General features: G+C 28.7%; 1 protein-coding gene across 1 annotated transcript in view; it reads right to left on the reverse strand.

Moving 5' to 3' along the window:
- The window catches only part of LOC129959471 (uncharacterized), a 73,791-nt gene extending 58,488 nt beyond the window's left edge, over window positions 1-15,303 (reverse strand). Inside the window, exon 1 of the mRNA XM_056072315.1 lies at window positions 15,104-15,303. Coding sequence (XP_055928290.1) covers window positions 15,104-15,194 — 91 coding nt within the window. The 5' untranslated portion in view covers window positions 15,195-15,303. The remainder of the gene's footprint in view (window positions 1-15,103) is intronic.
- Between the last annotated feature and the right edge of the window lie 1,513 nt (window positions 15,304-16,816).

Consider the following 16,816-nt stretch of genomic DNA (forward strand, 5'->3'; position numbering starts at 1 on the left):
CCCATTACTTCCCTCATCCTCTAGAGACACAACTTTTAAAAGTTACTATATATTTACATCTAAAGTGTACTATAAAATTTTTTAAAACTCTTTACCAATATGCATGAGATTTTTTACTACAACTTTCGTTTGTTAATTTTTGATAATCATATCCGAAATATTATTAAAGGAGCAGCCCGTCTAGAAGGGTGCATCTTCTCGATATAGAAGACTAAGAAAATAAAGATAGATATGACAGAAAGTACTTTTAAAGGTCATTTTCTAAAACGATCTTTTTCATCTGAAATAGGAAAGGAAGTGAACTTCATAAGTATGTATTTTGGCTGCAATAATGAACATTTCTATATACTATAAATTATATAAAAACACTAACATAACTTTCTGCAGTTGGAAAACTCAGCCAAGCATAGCTGCATGATAGTCATTAGTTGCTTTCTCACGATGCATTCTAATACTCAACTTACAAAACGTGTTGAAAGCAATTTTTTTCGAATCGTTTATGAGCTATTTTTTTGCTGAAAAAGTATATGATTTGTATCCAAAGATATTCTTAGACGACTTAGAATGCACGACATTCCATTACTCTCTCTCTCTCTCTCTCTATTTTTGCAAAAGTGCTTTTGCTGATATATCTACCGAACTGTAACATTGTTATGCTTATTTCAACAAATATAAACAATGGCTGAGAGAATATAATAAAAAATTTATAAATATGAAACTCCAAGATTGCCATATAATAAGCTTATTAAATCAACAACTTAAGCTACTATGAACCTTGCATTGTAAACCTCCAAAAGCATTTTATTAAACATTATGATGAATTTAAGGGTTTTCATTCTAATTACTTACGTAGTCTCAAACGAATCGATAAGCAAATGGATACATTATTATCATTATTTAGGAAGTGAAATCCAGGTTAATTTATAAATTTTAACATAGGTATCCTTTTTTCATTCAATGTTATATATTGAAAACCATAGATATCCTTTATTATCAAACAATGTTTGTTAAATATAATGGATAATTTTGCACATCGATCAGTTTGTGTTGAACCAATCAGGTATATATGTAACTTCTCAACTGAGATGTCATATATGATAATGGTACCAATTTCCCTCATAATATTAACAGAATTTCCCCGGGAATTAGGAGGAGGCAATCCCCTAAGATTAAGGGTTCTGGTTTGTCATGGTGTAAATTAGCCAATCCTTTAGCATCTAACGAATGCACACAGTATTACATTCTGATGTGAAATCACTTTCTGCAGGAGACCCAAAGTATTCTAAATTTTTATTTTTGAGCAAGTAATTTCAAGCGTCTTGAGTGAACATAATTGATTCCGGTAAAAAAAAAAAACTTTAATAAAAGAAATTACAATTAAACAACATAAACTGCAATAAAATTTAAAATAACCATAAAATGAATTGTTAAATCCGAGAAGAAGGTAATCTAAAATTAAAATTCTACATTTGCATAAATAAGCGAGACCGAAAACAATGACTTAAAATTATATTCTCTTTAGTCATGGGAAGGATACACTGCATTTTCTTTTAATATTAAAGGCTTTTTTTTAACTTGATATCTAAATCAAGAGCTCGTATCTTGTAGTGAATTAGTGCAGATTCGAAATATGAGTCCCTGTGAAATGTTATTTAATTGATTTCCTTCACATTTTTCGACTACATGTTCTCTTTTTTAAACCATTTTTACTCAAATTTTACCTCTCTTTCATTCGGTAATGACTCATAAAAATGAATTGTGAACTGATGCAGTGTAAAACATTTGAAATCCTTGAATTCGTTTTAAATCTAAGATCATGATTTCAGATTATTATTCTTTTTCTGATGAAAAGATTATTGCCATTTATTCTTTACACTTTTTCTTGAATGTGAACAAATAATTTTCTAACAAATATTAAAATTCTAATACGTTATTATAGCTTAATTATTGAATTCAACTATCTCGGAACTATATGTTAGCAACATTTTTGCAGCACTTGTAAGAAATATAGACATCAAATAAGCGAAGAATGTAGGACAGCAAGAGGTTAATCAAAATTAGAAAAACAAATGAAATTTCTTAAATTCATTACTTACTTTATTGTTTTGACTTTACGAGTAAATATACTGGTCTTTAGACCTTAAGTGAATTACGAGAGTTTGTTCAAAGGCCAGTTTTCCATATTTACAAATGAAACACTTATTAGTATAACTGAGGCAAATGAATTAATTTTAGGTTTAAAGTAAGGCGGCAGAAGAATATCTAAAAATGATACAAAAGCGACAGAATCAAATCTTGAATGATGAAAGTTGCCAGTGAAAATGAACAAGTTCACATAAAAAAAAAATCCATTTCGTTGAATTCCATTAGCCAGTACTCTTTCATATCATCAAAGGTTGCCAAGATGTCGAAAAGCAATATGATTGTTGATGTATATAATATGGTAAATAGATCAAACGTAATCCATGAAGGTTCGCTTCATTGCATCGATTACTTTAGCAGCTACCTTGCTTATATGCATAGCCATCCTTACCTACATATTGGTTTTTAACAATTGATTGATAGATTTCAATTCATTTGAATTTTTGATATACGACATATACGACCTTTGCACTTTCAAGGACGAAATATTTAATACCTAACATTTCAATAATAATTCCCCTCGTCGTCATATAAATCGATTTATTATAATGAAAAAAGTTCCAATTTGCGAGGTCTGTCCCAAAATTTCTCTTTCATTATTTCAAGACATGATAGAATAGTTAAACTAGCAATGATTTTAAGAATTATGCTGTGCGAAATGTCAACGAACACGATATTGTAGTCTTACGAAAAAGGTAAAATCTCTATATCAACAGTGAGATGCGAACCTGTTTTCATCCTGAAACACGAGCAATGGCTTGAAATATAAATTGGCGTTACATATTTGTCTTGCTTTACTTCATTATGAATTAATTTTATTAAGAACAAATTGTTGCTAAATCAACTTCTTCGCCTTGATAGGTCAAATAGGTTCTCGGTTTATATCCGCATGGACCAATTTTTAGAAAATGATGTAATTTTACCTTTATATGCAAATATATCTACTTAGCGTGATTTTCATTGAAACGTTTATAGATCCAGATGGTATAAAACTTTCCTAAACTTTATTAAAGAAAGTAATTTGGAAATTGCCGGGGAAAAAATTACTTAATGATTTGAGCACTTTCATAGCATAAAGAAGTAAAATTTGTATAAAGATAATTTGTTATTGAAAGTATTTTGAAAGTCCCTGTGGAAGAAGTGATTTAATATTTCAAGCTCATGAATAGAAAAATTAAATAGAATTTATAACAGAAAATAACTTGATAGCATAAAGAAGTAAGATTTGGCTAAAAATAATTTGGAAAAAATATTTTAAAACTCCCAGTGGAAGAAGTGGTTTGACGTTTCAGGCTCATATATGGAAAAATTATAAAGAATTTATAACAGAAAATAACTTGATGCTAAAATAATAAATTCCATTAGAAGAAATTGTTTCGAGATCTTTGATGACAAAAAAGTAATCTATACAGAATATTTAGTGCATTATACACACAAAAAAAAAAACTGCATTGTTTTTCTAAAATTTTTATATTGTTAAACAAAGTAAGGTGGTGCAGAATGATATAGATTTTGCAATATCCATACAAAGCAACACATACCGATAAAAAGTTTAATTCATATGATTTCACGAATTCTACGAATTCTTTGTTTTCTACGAATTTTTACGAATTTTTTTGTTTCTTTTCCGTATTCTTTGAACGGAACAAATTAATTTTTTTTCAAAGCCTTGAATATGGAATTAAAAAGAATATGTATGTTTTTGGGATTTTTTTATAATTCTGTTGTAGGTATCAATAAGTTAGAACATCTTTCTGTTTCTGATGCATTATGTTCATTATTATGCCTAATAATAGTCGGGTTTCAAGAGCTATTAATTTTCAAAGCTTGGATGAAAAATAACTCTTATCCAATTATTTATCACATTTATATAAGAATACAAATTTGCTCAATAATACAAAAATGCTGATATAACTTGAAATGGAAAAAAGCGGCATCATTAAAATGAACACCAGAAATCATCAGATATAATTTAATATTTTTAACGGCTAATAAATATTTTTTACTAATAGCATAAAAAATAGTTTATTTTTACCAATAGCATAAAAAAAATTGATGAAATTGATTCTTAAAAGCTTAACATTAGGAATAGCAAATATTTAACACGATGATTGATATATGAACTTTCCTGCACCAAAAATAAAATTTTTAAAAAGATTTTTATTTGAGTAGCACTCTTTAAACAACCAATGTTGCAAAATTAAAAATTAATAAAATGGAGAAAACTTCCATGCAATTTCCATAAGGGAGGGAAATAATAAGTAGTTTTTTTAACTATCTATAGGTATTTCATTGGTTTTCCAAATTTCAACTGTGTTATCAAAGCAACAGCATCAAAACTGGTCCTGTGACTGAATTACGAAAAGCTGCATAGTTCTTTCGGTGGAACATTTTCATCCGGCATTCCTCCATAAAACACTGAATATTCTAGAAATAGTATCTCATGAAGGGAGGAGGATGTAGTTTCATTACCTTACTACATCTATTTACGAAATAATTAAGATTATAATTTTTGACAGATCTGAATTTATAAATATCTTTACTCATTAAAGAAAAGTATATAAAATTACAAAAGTTCGTAATCGAATACTAAAGATATGTAGTCATCACATTTTTCCACAACTTGTTTCCAGGAATATGGAAATGAGATGGTTTTTCTTTTGTTTGTTGGAACTGGGAGTTGCTTTAGCTGGGAGTTAATGTAGTCAAGTTCTTGAGATTGTGGTTTGATTTCCAAGAAAAAGAAACACTGTATGGCATTCATTATTGAAATGTTCTAGAGATTCTTGAAATGGTAAATCGTTCCACCCGAATCATCAGCAAACTTAATACTACTTCAAGTGTTCTAAGACTTCTACAACGCTTGTAATAAGTTGTACGCAACGTTTAGGACTACTTTAATGAATTATAAGTATTTCAAGTTATACCCTGTGGCGAATCGAGCTGGAGGGGGGGGCAAGTGAGGTACAGATGCTCTTCTAGGCACTAGGCGCTGTGTGACAAAAGATTTAGCATTTTCAAATCGTTTTTCGAAATACAAACGTCATGTAATATCCCGGGCGTCATCTATATTTTCTAAGCCATAGATGATGACTGGTAGTGAAAAAATTATAAGTCCCGGGCATTTGTTACCCTCGCTACGCTATTGATTAAACGTTTGTTGTATTGGCTGTAATTATATGGTTATTATTTTTATATTTCCAACCCTCATAAAGGAATTCAGTCTTTCTGATTCATCAATTTTTCTAATTAAAAGGAAGCGGCGAAAGTACATAATCAAAATTTATCTAAACAAATCGATAAATTGATAATAAAACTCTGAAAATGTCAAAATAGTGTACTACAATCGAAAATAAACAAGTATAATTTTATATGCATGAAAAAGTTAAATTAAATAAAAAGAATATTTAAAAAAAACATTTGACGGGCGGCAAATATATATTTCTCAGCATATCTTCATAAGTCTGTCAGTTTTGGTTACAGAAGAGTGGAACTTTTTGTTTAAAATGGTGGGGCACCAAGAATATTTTACTAAATATGACTGATAAGACGGGGCCTGCATAAAAATTTAGATTTCATAATTTTTCAGCATTATATGTATTTGCTTAAACGACATAAAAAATATTTCTTTACATCAATTAAAACATTTTTTCCAGTTAGAAGTATATGTCTATATCTTACGATTTCGCAATTAACTATTAGGTACGATTAGAATGAATACCTGAGTAGCTTAAAGGAAATAAATTACAGGGTTAAAAATTTCTCTTTTCGTTTATTTCCGTATAGTAGGTAGTTTCCACTTAATAAGAAGTATTTTGTTAGGATTTAGTAAAACTCAATCTTTCGAACTCCAGCTATCCGAATCTCTTTGAAGGGAGAAAAATGAAGAAAATTCGCAAACAAAATCTTCCTGAGCAAAATCGAGTGAAGACAATGATATAACTGTCTTTGACTAATATTGAAGTAGTGATATTTTAATATAGTCTGTAAGCATACAGAATGTAAATGAAAGTATGAGTTATTAAATCATTAATTATTTTGAACAATTAATTTAATATATTATTAAAAAATGTTTTTTTTCGCATAAAAAAGTGGATTTTTCCGTTAATCATCCAGATCGAATTTGAATCAACTTATATAAAAAAAATTAGAGTTTTACTATATCTATTATTCTTACATTTTATTCATTTGAAATTATAGTTCATTTGTAATATATTATAATAGTAATCACTTATAGAACTCAGATTTTAGAAAACAATAATTTGAGATGAAATTTTTAAAAAAAATGAAATATACCATATGAAAATTTTATCAAACATGATAAAACGTAGTTTTTTTTATAAGAAAAACGGGGTCAAACAATTAAAATTTTTAGAAAGGAAAGCTACTGTTAACAAATAAATTATTATTAAATTTAATAAATTTGCAGATAATTCAATTTATACCACAAAAAAATTAAAACTATTAAAACTATTATGGCATACATCTTGAGGAAGATTGATGAAAACATTTCGGATTATATTAACGCAATCTTTAATTGAGAAATTGTTTTCAGTAGCTTTTATTAAAAATGTAAACTGTTTACTGATAAAAAGAGGAATCATCTTGAGGTAATGCGTTGAAATGTGCGCATTGACCGGATAACCCGAAAAAGGGAACTTCGAAGGTTACACATTTATGTTCTAATTGTTCATCAAATTCTAAACCTTTGTTCCCTTTCTCTTAGCGGATGCTGCGATATGTGATACTCAGCTGGAGACGTAAAAAAATCAGTGGCGTGAAATAGAGGTAAGAGGCACGTCATGCAATTGAGGATTTTTTTTAAAAAATCTCCAAGGTTCAAAATTTTCCCAGGCGAAAACCTTCAAGGGGAATCAATAATTTCTTTTTTCAATTATTTCGAGGACTGCAGTTGTTTTTTAAGATATTCCCTTAATCACAATAATTATGTAATTATTGTGTATTATTATGTGTAATGTTCTTTGTTTAAGAACAAATATAAAAGCAAAATAAAATATAAGCGCTTTTTCCGCATTTCAGGTCGGATTTTTTTATTCGACAGAATTATCCACTCATTGCAACATACACACACACACACACACACACACACAAAAAAAAAAAAGAACAATAACTTATTTATTTGATTTCATATTAAATTATTTCATCATTAGCATTGGCATTGGTTCACAGTAATTACAAAATAATGACCTTTGACGTGAATTTTGTATTTTTATTGAATCTATCATGCGATCCTTGGCGAGATTTTTGACGATGAATCCCTGGCATGCGGTTTATAGTACATGAAAATTGAATTTGAGTTTTAGACTTGTTTTTTTCCAACATATTGAAACAGAAATGTGACAATTTCAGTATAAAAAATCACATACGGAATTTCATATATTTAAGTTATTGAATTTTTGGATTATTGCATTTACATGCTTCTGAAAGTACTGACCGACAGATGGTCAGTCCTTTGATAAATTTAATTCAAAATTTGATACAAATCTACATTTTTGATGTTGAATCTGAGTACCAAATTTTATCCATTTAGCTCTCTTCTTTTCGTAGTCCTCATGCTAACTTATACTTCCTCTGAATGCATTTCGCTCAAAATATGATAGAAATCTACAAATTTAGTGTAGAGACCCTATACCAAATTCCATCCGTCTAGTTCAAAGCGTGAATTATCTTTGTCATAGACAGAGAAGGACGAACAAACAAACAGACATGATGCCAAACTCATGGAATGCCAAACTCATGGTTTTTCGAACTCATGGAGATCTGAAGCATGAAGACGACAAATTCTCGGATTCAAACCTTTTGACAGTTACAATGGACTAAGGACAACAATGGACTCCCTACTAAGGTCGTAAGTCATACTAACCCTTTTAATATTTTTATAAAGCTTCACTGTGATTTTTAAAAATAAATTCAATTATTATGAATAAAATAAACGTTCAAACACACATTAATTTTTTTTTCTCAGAGCCATACCAACTCCATTCGTTACATTCTTTGGGAAAAGTTGGTGCTGATGAATTCTCGCAATTCGAATAACGAATTAATTTCCAATTGTTTACCGAAAAGAGGTATTGTGAAATGAGCTGTTATATACTGTAAATATTTATTGCGATTACAGTGCCTCTATAAATGTGAGTTATATTTCTCATTTTTAGATCTTTATAGTGTTTTATGATGATGCTTTTACAAATATATGCAGAATTTACAAATAATAATTAATATGTGGGTCATTCTTACATCGAATTCATTCAATGTAGCCCTAAAACAGGAAAACACTGGCTAATTTGATTTTAAGTGCTATTTCTGAATCTGAAGCAAAACAACTTTATAATAGAAATTAGAAAGAAGGAAAAAATTAATTCTATACTTTCGTGATTTACTATACTAAATATATGTATATGTTACCGTTAAAGTATGAAATCCGTTATTTTATAGAATACCTAGTTATTCCATGAAATAACTGATTGTGTCCGTTAAAGTGTAAAATTCTCTTGTATTTCATAGTTTAACTAGTTATTTCATAGAATAACGATCTGCAGCCCGTTAAAGTGTAAAATAATCTATATCATATATCTCGCACGACAAATACACTTACCTTCCACCCCTACTGCATTTATGAACTATTCCAGGCCGAAAAAGATGAAATTAATGTCTGATAAATCTTATTCTCAAGCCTCTGTGGGGTTTACCGTCCGTATCCCAGTGTCTGAAGTTGACAGAGGAAAAAGTGATGCCAAATCTATTTTAGCTATCATTATAAAAATAACCGCAGAAGGATTTTTCCAATTGGGCACAAGAAACGGCCGCATAAAACAATTATATTCCCGATCCCAGTTCAATGTCTGCGAACAAAAATTAATTAAAATCGAAGAAGTACCGGATGTAGAAATATCGCTCCGGTCGGTTGCTACAGCTCAAAGTTTAGGTACTGGTCAGGGATTTAAAAAATGTTCGTGTAAAAACCAGTGTGTCAACAAAAAATGTTTTTGTTTTAGAAATAATGTTCTTTGTAATTTCAAGTGTCATTTTAGTAATCCTTGTTGTAACAAATGATTTTATGGTACGTTTCCATAAATACCATTTATACGCTGCATAAATTAGATAAATTGCTTCTTTTTCATTTTAATTGTCTATCATTAGTTTAATTTCATTTTAGATAAATTGTTTGTTTTACACTTTAACTGTCTCTCATTAGTTAATTTATAGAATACCTAGTTATTTCATAGAATAACTAGTTAAAGTGTCAAATTAATAACATATTACACACTTTAACGGACACGATCAGTTATTTCATGGAATAACTAGGTATTCTATGAAATAACTGCATTATATACTTTAACGGTAACATATATACAATACATGTATATTCAATACAAAATAATAAATATCACCCATATTCCTATTTTGATGTTTAAATAGAGTTATATAACTTAAAAAAACATTTTTATGAACTTGTTCAAACAAACTAAATATATAGCTAATTTTTAATTTTTACTATTTTAATTTTACATAATCAAGTTTTCAGTAACAATTTAAAATCAATGTTAGCTAACTTATAATCCACTTCAAGACTTCTCAAAATACTAATCTTTACTACTAATCTTTACTTTACTTCATACTAATCTTTACTTCTTTAATCATGACGATTTAGACAGCACTAGTTTCCTTAAATTTCTTTGATTGTAGTGAAACAAAATTATTTGAGAAAACCACCTTGATTTATTTTTTGTTAAAGAATACGGAATAAAGTTGATAAATTTAATTGATTTTTAGTTATTAGCTTTTAACTTTACTCACGATTGTTTTATCCCTTTTCCTTAAATGTAAAATATTTTTTGTCATATTTCAATATTATTTGTGATGTCATAATGATAATTTTAGGACAAAAATACTATTACAAAATTTACGGTTGACCATAAATGATCGTAAGTCGAATAAATGTAAGAAGGCGTGAATCAACGAATCATATGGAAAACATATTTATGTACTCATTGCTTCTTTTATAAAAATGAAAAATTGGGTATATTTAACATTGGAGTACATTTTTAAATGAGTTTTTAAAAAAATTTCAAGAATGATTCAAAACTTTTCATTGGTAAAATGTGCAATTAACTAAATATTTTTTATGTTAACAACTGTGTGAAAAGTTTTCCATTAAATTTGCGTTGTCTTTAAAAGTTTCAAAATTAATACCGTATGACTAGATCATGCAGAACAGATAAAAAGAGTTTCAAACGATTTTGAATGGTAGAGTTATCTTTTAAATGATAAAGCTGAAAAGAACTGTTTTAAAACATGAGAATATTTTGCATTTTCGGCTTTCTTGCACAAATTTTTCCATGCTACATCTTAGAGTTAAAATGAATTTATTACTAGATGTATTACAAAATTTTAAAAATAAAAGTCCTTATATCATTTAAGCTGATGAGCCTAACTAAAATTTTTAGCTATTGGTGATCGAAGTCATAAAATGCTAGCTGTTTTGATGTAAGAAAAAATGATAAAAAAATGATTTTAATGTATTTTAATAACAGCACACATTTCATTAAAAACTATGAACTGAAGATGATTTCTCGTAGAAAACTATACTAACTTCAAGTTTATGTAAATCAGAATAGAAACATTATCAAATGAAAGTGTAATATACATTTCGTACGTTTTTCATTTGTTACATTTTTTCATATAATTATAATCTTTTCACTCTAAAAAATTGCTTGAAGAAGAAAGAAGAATGGTTTGGTTGTATTTATCAAGTAAATGCAATTATCCATCACCTACACCAGAAATTTAAATACTTAATAACATTTTAAAAAATACAAAAATATAATTTTTATTATAAAACTTTTTGCTTTAGAAAGTAAAAATGTTTAAATTTGTAACAATTGTAAATCCACATTCTGCATTTTTCAAGATAATTTTTATTGCAGACCGTTCCATTATTGCTGGAATTTTTGAACTTAATTGCATAAGTCTAACTGCAATTTCTTGAACTTCATCCGGACATCCAACTGCATTTTGTATGAAGTTCATGAAAACAATTTGAGGAAATGTTTGTACCTTATTGGAATGAATGAGGATTTCTGTTATCTTCTCTCTTAATAAAGTAATTTATCTATTAAATTACATTTAATGTGTTCATTAAAAAACCCTTAAAACCTTAATAAACTAGTCCAAGACATTCAGCATCAATGTACGGGAAAGTTACAAGATATTTGCAGTGAGACTTTGATACCGGTTGAGCGGATCGTTTGTTTTTATTTATATAATTTTTTATCTTTAGACTCGAACTCAGACCCAGTGGCACGTAACAAGCGCAGCTGCTTCGCTTCAGTGCTGCTTTATAAGCAAGAATAACATCTCTCTGTCTGAATTTCATAACAAGTGCGAAATCTACGCAGACGGTTTCCCCTAAAAAAAAATTCAATTACTTTGTTGTATCTTTTGTTTGTCCTTCTGAATTTTATTGCTACTCCTCTTCAAAAATTGCAAAGATAAAATAATGCTAACAAAGAGTAATTTGTTCGATGAATTATGATCTTTAAAAATTCAACCGTATCAAAGAACTGCTGTTTTATGTTAATTTTTAGAATTATACAAAAAAGGAAGCTTTTTATTCTTTTAAAATTTAGGTATCAGTATGATTGAATTTAATTTGTCAAAAAGTTATTGAGATAAAAGTAATAAGTCAGAATACCAACAAAACTACACTTTGTAGAGTAAAATTTGCCTTTTTTCTCAATTTGCTAAAAGACTTAAAATAATACAAATAGAGGTGAGTGAATTCGGGGAACTGAGACCAAGTATTTTTAGTCTGAAAGAAATAACGCCTTAGTTGTATGCATCTAAACTTCATAATACAAGAAAATGCCTTTTAAATCTACTATAAAAATATCGATTTAGTTTAGTTAAATTGCATTAAAGTCTCATGTTTTAAAACTACCCTAGGCTGCCGTGGACGGATTTCGTAGTTTCAAAGAGTTACCAAAAGCTAACACGGCCTTCTCATATTTTCCACACCGCGCCAAAGAGAGAATATTTAATCTGTACGAAAGTACAAGGCAGATCTTTGGTGGTTGATCTTTCGTGTCTTGAAATAATTTAAGATAGAGAATAATACAAATAAAAAAGATGTCAGAGAGAATTTTTTTAAATAAAAGAAGAGATTTCGATATATTTAATTAAAATTTGGATTTTTAATTAACAAAAATTTAATTTCTCTATGTTTATTTTTATAGTTATCCGTTATTAGAAGGGTTATATACATCATTAAAGAAAATTTATCAATAGAGGAAAAATTTTTAAAAATAACAAGAGATTTTTAATTCTTGATGAGTTTTGTACACCGAATCAGCAGTTCAAAAATGGTTACCGGTGAGAAACGATATTAGATAATATACTGTGATATTATAAATATTATTTGAAGACATTTTGCTTCTTAATGAAAATTGCACTCTTAAAGAAATAGTGAAATTGTTTGGTACAAAAATAACTAGTGCCCCTAATGAAATAAAAGTTCTTCTGAATCTTAGGCAAAAGGAAATTTTATTCTTTCTTTACCAATATTTACTGACATATTCTCATGCATAGCAAATATAACGTAGCCAAACGTAAAGAGAATTGATGTAAAAAATTTATCATTCCTTTAAATTAGCGAAATTTTGCTTAAGTTTGAAGGAAAACACATTTCGTCAATATTCATTATCTTGCATTTTAAGCAGCAATAACTCTTAAGAATACTCAATAAAACATTTACAAATTAAAATACATTTACAGTAATTGCTAAATGCTCATTGGATTTCAATATTTATTTTGAGAATTGAATTTCCATGCAGAAATAACAGTTTCGTTTGACGGGCAAGGATTGCACTGTTTCGGCGCGATTATCAAAGTACACGTAATGATAAAGCTGCCTCTGTGTTTCTTTCATGCCATAAATTAAATTGTTTTAAGTAAGGGAATATTTTAGAATATTAAATTTATCACTCGCTGATGGTGCAGCGGATTTCTCTCGTTAACTGACCATCACTAGAAAATGTATCTGATGAGCCCTATTTATGAACCGAATGAACAGTTTGTTAACAAAAGAGGGAAAACAAGAATTTCATTATAAATAAGAGGATAAGGGATTTGTTTGATTATTACTAAAAAGAGTTCGCTCTATATCGTCTTTGTAGTAGACTGATTGATTAGTGAAATTTAAAACATTTAATATGTTTAAAACTGAAATGATACAACGTTTTACTGGAGAATCAAATAACATATATTGTATTACATAACAAAAGAAATCAGTCTACTACAAAAAAGGTCCTTTTTTATTAAAAATGATACAATTTATTTTGCCAATAAATCGAATTTTATTTTATTAGAAACCTGTGTACCTGATCCATGATGATATTAATTATGACTACAAAGATGCAACTCCAGTACATCACTTTGAAAAATATCTATATCGTTTAAGTTCTCTTTGATTTCTATTGTAAAGTTTCGATAAATCCGTAAAAATTTGTTGCAAAATTATGTGCCCAATAAATGAGACGATGTGCAATATATTTCAATAAGAGAAGAACTGTGTATATTTCAATAAGAGAAGAAAATACTTTCGGTCATGAAGATTCAATCGTTTGCCTTTTTGTACCATATAAAAAATACAATAAATTGCAATTGTGAATTGAATTGAATTATAGAAAACATAAATAGAGGGGTATGTAAATTGCAGATAGAAGTATTTGTAAGTTATTGATGTTTATTTAGCATGCCAACATTTAATTTTCTCGTTAATTTAAATAAGTTAATTAAAATGTCGTTAATTTAAATGTCGTAAAACCAAAACTAGTATCCATCTTTCTTATATTTTAATAATTTGCACTAATTTCTCGTATGAGTAACATATAGATTTTATTATTTTAGTTGTTAAGAATTATTAAATACTTTTTATTCTAATAAAAAACATTGAAAAAGAATAAAAATTTGTGTGTATTTTTTAAACTGTTTCAAATGCCATATTTATAATACAACATAAAGTTGAGTTAAATTCATATTTAAATCAATTGCATAATTGAAAACATAGAAATAAAAAATTAGGCATGATGATAAATTATTTTTATAACTCATCTTTATTAATTGAGATTTAATGGTCGGAAGTTTTCTTCAGATATGTCTCCTTCCTCTTATAGTTGATGACATTTTTTTTTTCATTAGGTAATGACTAAACAATTTCTTTGGAGAGCATTTCATAAAATAAACATCAGAACTTAGGTTATCAATAGGAACATGGAAATCAGCTTCTCTCAACCCTTTATACTTGATGCATCCATCTAATTATACAAAAATAATTCAATCCTTAGTTAGTCTGAAAATCTAAATTGTACCAAAAGTAATTGTATAAGAAATAACGTAAGTAAATAAAATAATAATAACGTAAGAAAGTTTATATGTTTTAGTTGGTGACACTTTTTTTTCATTAGGTAATGACTAATTTCTTTGGAGAATATTTCGTAAACCACACATAAGATCTTAAATTATCTATAGAAACATGAAAATTAGTTTTTGTCAATCCTTTATGCCCTATGTATCCATCTGATTAGGCAAAAATAACTTAAATCTTATTTAGGCTGAAAATCTAAATTGCAACAAAATAAATAAAATGGAATATTATATTACACCATATTTTAATGCGTTATATTTCATAATTAGAAAATATTCGTACCAGAAAATAACGTAAGAAGGTTTATATTTATTGTTATAAAGAATAAGTCTTGAGTATACAAAGTATTTCAAAATATCCTCATAATCTAGACTAAAAAACATTGATTTAAATCATGATTTAATAATTATATGATTTACATGTTTTGTCATACCAAATACACAAAATCGGGTACTGATCTGAATTATTACTAATCATATGATCTACATATCAAATCGACACATGGTCGGTACATACCATTCGTTGCCTCCTGTGCCAGGGTAATCCGATATTCACATTGAAATGTGATGATCACTAGGAGAAGGCATCTTTTGGCAATGACATTCATGATATTATTCCAAAACAGATCCACAACCCAACAATTACATTGCACATCCCGAAGCAGCGGCGAGTATCGGCTGGACCGACCGCAGCACTCTTCCTTCCTGACGTTCTGTTGACATCTGCTCACTTCACCTTGAGGATGAGACTTCCTCTCTTCACCAAACGATATTCAATTCGTACGGAAACTGGTTTCGATTCCGGCCTGACTGGAGGCGAAGCGGTGAGTTGCAGGTTGAACGGCCTGCCAGAGTCTTCGGTCAACCTTTGGAAGAATCGTTTTTTTTCTTCCGGAGAGACCCCATCCTTTTCAATTTTAGTTTTGTTGTTTTGATCCTCCTCCTAACGATTGTCTTCATGGCTAGATCAATCGTCTTCTAATCGAAGCCGGAGGGCATTGTTGATTTTCCGGCACGAAATGCATATTCATGACCTGGGATTAAGTGTCAGCCAAACTGAAGTGACTCAGTTTTGTGGTCTTGAGCAAAGATTACTTTAGAGTCACTATACAAATATAACAAAGTCAGGTGTAATAAATTCTCTTGAATCAATGCTTTATATTATTATTTTAAATATATGTTCGTGACCTTTTCCCATCCACCGCATTCTTTGCGTTCAAAATTTTCTGATTCTAGCTTTTTATCATTAATATCTAAAACCCACAGAAGCCAACGGATTGGAAATATTAGTTTAATAATAATAATTATTATTACTATAATAATAAACAGTTGTCTCCGTGGGAAAGTCAATCGTCTTCTAATCGAAGTTGCTAAACGTTGTTTATTTTCAAGTAAAATATGTATTTTTATGGTTAAGAAAAATTGACAGATAAAAAAAAGTGTCTTGATTTCCATGTCTTTAAACAAGTTCCAAAGAGCAAGCTAGAACGACGAGGTTTGTAACTTTTCCCCGCTTTCTGAATCCTTCGAATTCGCAGTTTCCATATAACATTTTTAAATCTACTTACATCTTTAAAATCTATAAGTCAAAGAAGCCATCGAATTAGAAATTTTAGTTGATAATTAGTTTTTAAACCTTCCTCTTAACAAGGCATGATCGATCGTCTAATCAGTGGATCTAATCAGCGCCGGAAGGTATTGTTGATTTTCCCTAAAAGGAATACATATGCATGACCTGTTTAGCCAAACAGAAGCATGAGTGTTAGCCAAACAGAAGTGACTCCATTTTCTTCATTTTAAATAAGAGTCGCTTTTGAATCACTAAATATATAACAAAGCTAAACACACAGCTTTTCCCTTTCGATATATTCCTTTAAAATGCTATTCTTCCTAGCAATATATAAAATGTAAACGTTCTATAAAATACCTGGAATTTCTAGATAAAGTATGATTTATTTTACTACAATCGTTTTCTTTTAAACTTTTACTCTCTTATTTTACTTTAATTTTTCTTTATATTTATACGTTGTTTTAATCTTTTATATACCTTCTTTGGATATCTCATAGAAGACGATTCAAAGCTCGGTCAAATGAAAATACTTTAAATAAAAAAGTGCATTTAGAAAATGACTGAAATATTAAACATAAGATAATAGAATTTTCAGTAAAAAAAAAAGTGCTGATTTACTTGCAGCAGCAATATAGAATTAGGAGCATTCGATTTTAACTT

This window comes from Argiope bruennichi, chromosome X1, assembly GCF_947563725.1.
Source record: "Argiope bruennichi chromosome X1, qqArgBrue1.1, whole genome shotgun sequence".
Classification (NCBI taxonomy): Eukaryota; Metazoa; Arthropoda; class Arachnida; order Araneae; family Araneidae; genus Argiope; species Argiope bruennichi.